This window comes from Morus notabilis, unplaced genomic scaffold (genome assembly GCF_000414095.1).
Source record: "Morus notabilis unplaced genomic scaffold, ASM41409v2 Scaffold118, whole genome shotgun sequence".
In the NCBI taxonomy this organism is placed as follows: Eukaryota; Viridiplantae; Streptophyta; class Magnoliopsida; order Rosales; family Moraceae; genus Morus; species Morus notabilis.
Window position 1 is genome coordinate 273,812 of NW_010364457.1, and position 8,436 is coordinate 282,247.

Here is an 8,436-nt window from a genome sequence, read left to right on the forward strand (position 1 = left end):
TTAAAATGAGGAAATTGTTATTGCCAGTGCCACCAATTTGGAGCAACATCGTTGAAGCTTCCATTGGACCCCAGTTCTCCTTACCAAATCACATGTATACTAATAAATACTGACCTTTTGGCTCTATTTCCTAATGTATGAGTTATTGCGTAACAACCTTATAGTTCTATTTAACTCTTAACAATTTTAAGGCATGTTTAGTTTGCTGATTCAAGTTGAGATGTGACTTTATGTGAGAGCTTTTTAATGTAGTAAAAAAGTTAAAAATAGTTATTTCTAAAAGCTTTTTACTGAAGCAAAACTCAAATTTTAAACTCGAATCGGTAAAATGAACATGACCTTATAGTTCTATTTAACTCTCTCTCTCTCCGAAAGCATTAATTGTCCAATGAAGATAGTTTTTCTTAGCTTTGAGTACAAGTTGTCTTGAGTTTATTATGCTTGTTGGCTTCGCTAGATTATTGGGTCGTTTTCTAACATGTAAGGGAATTTTGGCATCAAAATCATGATCCCCAAATTGTATAGTGACATTCCATATTTAATGCATGGCGTGTTAGAAAAAGGAAAAAGCAATAAATTAAAAAAAAAAAAAAAGAAGAAGAAGAAGAAGATATTATACCCATCATACATTCTTTTAAAAATCATTTTTCCATATGCAATTTTCTTAAACAAATTCACTCATTGTCTTGTGAATTTAAATAAATTCACAAATTTCTTAAATAAAGGAAAACAAAATGGGAAATTCAAGCAAATGATGGACGAATGATAAGAATAAACATACAACTAACACAACCAAAACTGAATGATTAAGGAATGATTAACATACTATAATGTTTAACAAGTGAATTAATTATTAATCAAACTAAGACTAAAACTACCTCTAAGCAACTTCTTCTCGACATCCATGTGACCGATAAGACAATGGCCACGTAATCCACTAATAAAACAATTAAATATAATGTGATAATTTAGGTGGTGTTTAGCTTGTGATTGTCACTCTTGTCTTCATTAGAGACAAAGGGCCATCAAGCACACTAATGGTGATTAAAGTAGAGATTAGAGGGTCCCTGATTTTATGGGGCCAAGTCCTTTCGGACTCGTGTGCACGACTTATTTGCCGGGTTAGTAGGTCTTTGATTATGTTAATTTTGAACTGGATTTTGGTCATTAAGGTTTCCACGTGCTGATTTTATATTGTGAAAAAAAAAAATCAGTTTGAAAGGGAAGGGAAATTTCAGTTGGTCAGTCTTTTGATTAAAAACTCCAAATGCAACGTTGTTAGACATAAAATGACAGAGATCACTGTGCCCCATGTAATAAAATTTAAATAACATAAAATACAACTGAGATACAACGAAGCTTTTATTTGCTTCTTTTTTTTTCCTTTTTTTTTTCTTTTTTTTTTTTATGGGGAACACTGCCTCATAGAACACGCAGAGGCACAGCCCACAGTGCACGGTTTATTGACTCCTTTTGGTTTTGGGTTTGTTGAGGACTCTATTTAGACATGTGTTCTAAAGTACTCCTTTTTTTTTTTTTTTTTGGGTTGAAATATAGTTATTATCACCTAATATACTTAAAAGAGTTTGTGATTTTCCCTTGTTCTTTCCCCTTAAAATGAGCAAACTTTATATACGCTGTGAATACTAGGAAAAAAAAAAAAACATCTTTTGTAGATCATACAAGGGGAAGTAATTATCTCTCCTTTTAAATCCCTCTAAATGAGTTGAAAGGCACGACTTATTTCTAAGTCTAGTATGCAACGCCAAATAAATAAATGAATAAGGAGATGTTTGGTTCATGGATTTAGAATCATGATTCAAAATTATTTTCGTTTTACGTGTATTTTTTTGTGAGAGAAAATACTGTAGCGAACCACGAATCATGATTCGAATCATAACACGAATCCTCATTCTAAACATCCCCTAAAACATCTAAGGTTTGAATCCTATTCGGTGAAAATCTGTTGAGGTTACTCCCCCTTCAGTGTAAAAACTATTGACTTATTCCGATCGGTGTAAGGAACCTTCTAAGGGCACAATGCACAGGTCCTATGTGATTAATCGAGGTGTGCACAAACTAGTTCGAAAAAACAAAAAAAAAACAAAAAAAAAAAACAAACAACTAGTACAAGGAGGTGTACAACTATATTACTATAGGACAGTCTATACATAACATATATTATTATTATTGTTATTGTTTTTTTTTTTTTTTTTTGGTTATTCAGGATTGGAAACTGGCACTGGCAGTGTTAATTTATTGTAAGATAGGAGAAGAGGATTGTCACCGACCCTTGTTTGGTCCAATAGCAAAGCAGATGTTATCGAACGCTGTCTACAACATTTGACTTTGAATGGGATACAAATTAAACAAACTAATTAGGATGTTTAGGGCCTTCTTGGGCAGCATTTGAACACCTTTTCAGTGCCTCAAACAGCGAAACTCGTGGAATGGAACTGTTTTGTTGAGCGCTTTTTAGTTAATACAACAATCTGAAGAAAGGAAAGGAAAAGAAAAACCCAGGAAACCGCAAGTGAAGAAATGTTGTCCCTACGGCCTAGTATCCTACTCTACTTGGATAGGATTTGTCTGTTTGAGAATGTAAGACTCGTTTTAGTCACTGTCCTTTTATTCCAAAAAAAAAAAAAAAAAAAAAAAAAAAAAAAAAAAAAAAAAAAAAATACAAAATTAAAACATGGTAGATGAAAACAAGTGGGCATATCACTTTTGAGTGTTTGTGGCCTATTATCACAGAATTTGTCACTTAGTGTTAGGAAGATAATTTAGTAATATCTAGATATTGACAAACTAATAAATTTTCAGCACTGCCCACTTGGTCTGATTATCACCAGAGAGCCTAGTTGCAATATTTCGATGATTTTGGGTACAAATTGGAACATGGGTGCGTGTGTTTGCTTTTCCCTGCTGTCACTTTTTAACTTGACTGGTGTAGATTTTGTGTAGACCAAAAATACTCAGGTCTGGTCTTTTCTTTTCTTTTTGTTAACGAACTTTTCCTTTCGGTCTGCGCAAGTGTAAGACTGTTTTTGGGGAGTTGGGCCATAAAACGGCCACCCCAGTATCTGACGTAGTTTCGATTTTCCCAACAACTACACTGTGACTATATTTTTCGCAGTCAAATGAAGTTTTTTTTGTTTTTGTTTTTGTTTTTTTGTTGTTCTCGTTTTGCTGAGAATCAAATGAAGTATCCTTTGCATTAAAAAAATAAAAATAAAAATTAATTGAAGTATCCTTAACACCGAAGTTTCAATTTTCGTTAAGTAGCTTTTCTGCTCAAATGAGCACCGGCGAGCACAGCACTAATTTGGGCTTTTCCAAAAGACCAGAACAGCTGTTTAGGGTCAGGATAGGCCCAAGTTAGACATGACTTTGGGCGGAACAAAGTATTCGGGGGTGATCAGAGGAATACCAACATCTAGATATGTAGCCTTAGCCAAAAAAAAAAAACAAAAAACAAAAAACAAAAAACAAAAGATATGCATGGCACACTAGAATTTAAGTGCCATTTTCTTTTCCCTTTCTAGTTTGCCTGTTTCTCCGCGACAATTCGACAATCCAAACATTGTAACGCTAATCATTTGTCAAATTAGCTTCTTAGCGATCAGAAAGGAAAATTCCTATGAGATTAAGGAGAGTGGGACGTTTAAAAGAGTAATTCAATATCAAAGACAATTTTGCATGCAAATCATTTAAAGCAGAGCTGTGTTTCTAAGGAGGACAGATTCAGAACTCTTCCCTCAGGTACACTTACGAGAACAGACCATATTTCTTTCACACATTTGCTAAAAAATGTCCAACAATGCCATGGGAAAAGAAGCCCTCCCTTCAGACACAGCCTTAGCAGCAAACTAACCCATAGCATACTTCTGAGTCCAGCTTCTCGCAGTCGTCTCATACTTGTTCCTGTCTGTCTTGTACATATGGGCAATCTCAGGCACCAAAGGATCATCCGGATTCGGGTCCGTCAACAAGGAACATATTGAAAGCAGCACCTGAAAAGTAACGGTATAATAACTTTCTTACACTACACATAAACACAAGGCATTTCATGCTAAAAGTGCATAGACCACGTTTCTCCTAGGTATAGAACACCCTGATCACGGCGACATAACAAACATGAATGGGTCCAGTTCGGTGTGGCAGTATCTCATATCTTCGTTATTGAATACTGTTTATTGTATTACCTTAGTCTTATTATTTTGTGGACAGTATAATGAAAACCCATTATCCACAAGGATGCCCTTTTATCAAACAGATTAAGCAGTAGATGCAAGTTTTACAAGATTAAAGCTATAAATGTCATAATAACTTGGTTGACATTTTTGTGAAGCCCAATCATGAAACTTGGAATTGTATTTAGAACCCCACAAGGCTGGGGCTGGTGGGACATATAATCCAACCTTAGTATTGTCTTCTATGGTAATAGTGTCTGTTCTGCAACAAAATTTTTATTTTTTTACCTTGGATATGGTGAGGGCAGGGCTCCACTGCTCTTTCAATATATCGAGGCAGATGCTACCATTGCTATTAATGTTGGGGTGAAAGACCTTTGTCCTGAATGCGACCTGTGCAAAACATCCCCAAAGAATAGCAAAATTAATAAACTAGTCTATATGAAAATAATAAACATGCAAAAGCACAATATTTCCTATTCACTAAAAGTTACGAAATAGTTTTAAACCAAACCCTAACCGCCCTGAGTGGACTTCTGATTGAAGCAAAGTCCACTCTCAGCTACAAAAACATAAAAATAGTATCATACTTTTATCAAATTTTACATTAGGGGATTTTGAGCAACTTGCAAATTTGCGAGCATTCAAATTCCATTAAACCTTTCATGCAACCACCGTATGCAAACAAATTTCCACTCCACTATAAGAGTTTGACAATTTAACTCCATTTATTTAGATACCAGGGACTATACTTGTCAATTTCTCTTTCAAACAATGACAGCTAACACAATTTGCATGTAGCACTCGTACTTGAGTTGCATATAGATTATAGACATTCAAGTGTTCAGAAATATTGCCCTTAACATGAACTCAGACAATATAGAAAACAAAGAAACGAAAAAAGTCATTTTGGGGCTGAGCAAAAGATAATAGGATAAGAATTATGCAACAGTGATGATAACAATACAAAAAATCACTAGGAAATGGAGGGTGAGGGGAAGAAAGCAATAAGAAATAGGAATGACGTGGAAAGAGACCGTCGTCACTTGAAAGAACAAAACTACACAAGAATAAGAACTTTGCTTTAGGTACCTTAGGTGGTTTAAATGGATAGTCCGGTGGAAAATGTATAGTGACAAGAAACACACCACCCGCATATGGGCTGTCAGGAGGACCCATTATTGTTGCTTGCCAGTGAAACATGTCTTCGGCAACTGGGCCTGAACATACAAGTAACAGCAAGATAATCAAATTGAATAAGCCATTACAAAAATGATGTAATTTGTTTATTCTATTCTAAATATCAACAGCTTTCTTCTACAGTACCTCCAGTAGGATGGCCCCTCCAATGTAACATGTAAAAGTAAAAATGTAGCGTGACAGTTATTGAACGTAACATGACAGTTATTGAACGTAACATGACGTTGGAGAGATGTAACACCAAGATATCTAGCCATCCAAAAACTATGTTACACCTCCCCAATGTCCATATTATGTTAATGATTATCATGTTACGTTTTTCACTTCTACACATCAATCGGAGGAACCGTCAAACCAGAGGGATCATACACAAACTAGATATATAATATAATATAATATAATACAATAAGAAAATCCCTTTCATTGATAGTTTTATCAATTATACAGAGAATAGGATGAGGTAACCTAAAAAAAAAAAAAGGATGAGGTAACCTAAAAAAAAAAAAAAAAAGAGCACAAAAAAGATAAAATCTACCATCCTAGAAAAATAGTATAAATATCGACTGAAATATCCTCAATGACAAGGAGACAATTATACATGAAGTCAAGCATTAAATCATAAGATCAAACAGCAACTTGAAGTGAATACATAAAGGTAAGGCTAAACAACAAGGATAAAATAAAAAACAAAAAAGATGTGCACATTAATAGAGTTGTCAGATAAGAGAGAATGTACTGTCATTTACCAGTTCATAATAGTATAGCATATAACAATTGGTAGTTCGTCCAAGAATGCTATGACTAGTACAACAGTTATTGGCTGCCTAAAAGTAAAAAATTTCACATATGGCATGAGATACAGCGATCAGTTGTTTTATTCAAGTTGCAACCACCAACTAAACCGGAAGAAGCATTCTGTGCATACAAAGCGAAAGCTACAAAAGCACAACCAAAACACTCAGAGAATGTACCGCGCCACCATAACCAACGGATGTGATAAGCATTTCAATTGTAATTTTAACTTCCATCCATCACATAAAAGCTATTGACGACCTGAACCACACAAAAACAAAACAGCTTAATACGATCTTTATACTGCAAGATGACGGGGAATGTTGAGCGTTGGGCGATACGTTTGTGGGTGCAATTTTCAATGGAGAATACCTGTATCAAGTTTTCTCCATCACATATTGCGACACGAGTAGCTATATCTAATCCATTATTTACAACTCAGTATTTTATTGAATCTTTTAGAGGAAATCTCTGCTTTGCAAATTTCTTATACCAAATAGCTTATCATATCAGAACTCTACCTAGGGTTAAATTCAAAGTTGGCCCCAAAGAAAAGAAGTTGTCTCACTTTTGTCCCTTACAACTCAAAATAGAACAAAACTCCCCTCAAGCTTTATCATAACTTGCAAAATGTGGTGTAATTGAGACAACTTTTTTAACGGTTAAAATATGTGCGGGTCACATAACTAGTTGGTAAAGGGTAATTTTTCAACAATTTTACCCAAATGTAGGTCACCCGATGAGAACACGTCATAAAAACCGTGAAAAAATTGATGCCTCAATGACTGAAGTACCAGTGCTGCAACCTATAATTAGCACGTGAGAGGGGGAGAGTTTTGTGCCATTTTGAGTCATGGGGGACAAAGTGAGACAACGCCTATTTTTTGCTTTGTTATGATTCTACTCATCCCTATCTCTCAAACTGAGCTACTTTGAATAATTTTTTAAGGCCAACGAGGTAGCTATGAAATGGTAATACTTATTGCTTGGTAATAAAGCTATGAAATGGTAATACTTATTGCTTGGTAATAAAAGGGTATTTTTCTTCATACGTTTTAAATCAACAAACTTGAGGTAAGCCTCCGCTTAATTGTTTTACACTTAAAAAAACCTCCATAGCCACCCATCTCGTTCTCTGTCCTCTCAAACATTTCATAAAACCCCTTCCCTAGAACATTGGAGACGATCAAACGAACCCAATTCTAAATAACACAAAAAAATCCACCAAAAGGCAGGCAATAACCTAACCTAACTCTTAGGTCAACAATTATAACAATTTAAATAGCAATTTTTAGAATCCAGAAATCATAAACATGAACACATAGAAACTCAATTTCATCAAAATCGTTCAAACAATAGCAAATAGGGAAAAAAGGAAAAAAAAAAAAAAAAAAAAAGATCAGATTGGCAAAAATGCAAGAATTGAAAAAGAAAAAAAAAAATAGAAGGAAAGGGACGAACCAGCGCTGCAAGAGGTAGGAGGATCTTTCTGGAGATCCTTGAGCTCCTTCAAGATCCGCTTCGACGCCATCGCTAGCAACCAATTTCACCAAACCCCCAGATCCTCTCTGTCCCGGATTAAACACGTCAAGAGAAACGCATCAAACCCAAAACAAAATCAAGAAAAAAAGAAAAACAAAGATGAGAGAGAGAGTGGGGGATGAGATACCTAAGCCTGAGGATTGATCCTCCTCCTCTCTAGTGCTATTATTTTGTCTCTCACAAGCCAAAAGAGAGAGTCTATTCTTCAGTAATTTGGATATATAATTAAATCTTTTTTTAGAAATAAGAAAATAGAAATAAAACAATGGGTATAACTGTTATGACGTCCACCTCGTCAAAATTATTATACAAGTCAAATTAAAGTTATTATTTATCTCAAAATTTTATTATGTAAATAATAATTATAAATAGTATTAAATTTTTTTTTTATAAATAAAATTTTAAGACTTTTATTTTGTATACTTTCACAAGATAATAAAATTCTAACTCTTTCTAAAATTTTTCTTCTTAGTTTTCATAACAATAACCTTTTTTTTCTTCTTCTTATTCTTTCTTTCTTTTTCTAAGAGAGAGAATATATTCAACGGATAAGTATTATAACTTTATTAAAAAATATATTACTTAAAGCTTATAGAAAAATGTCTAATTTGTATGAATTAGGTAAAACTAATGAAAAAAATTATTAAATTTGCATTTTCAATCTATGCTCTAAAAAGTAAATTTATCAATTAACATTTCATCACAATCC

At 34.0% G+C, this 8,436-nt stretch overlaps 1 protein-coding gene across 1 annotated transcript; it reads right to left on the reverse strand.

Annotated features, from left to right (window-relative positions):
- Window positions 1–3,484: 3,484 nt before the first annotated feature.
- LOC21395311 (ubiquitin-conjugating enzyme E2 10) lies at window positions 3,485–7,940 on the reverse strand. Its single transcript, XM_024171170.1, has 5 exons — window positions 7,855–7,940; window positions 7,647–7,753; window positions 5,286–5,413; window positions 4,482–4,586; window positions 3,485–4,013 (listed from the first exon to the last, which is right to left on the reverse strand). Exons 2-5 carry the CDS (start codon window positions 7,714–7,716, stop codon window positions 3,870–3,872), a joined length of 447 nt encoding a protein of 148 aa, XP_024026938.1. The 5' UTR covers window positions 7,717–7,753; window positions 7,855–7,940; the 3' UTR covers window positions 3,485–3,869.
- Between the last annotated feature and the right edge of the window lie 496 nt (window positions 7,941–8,436).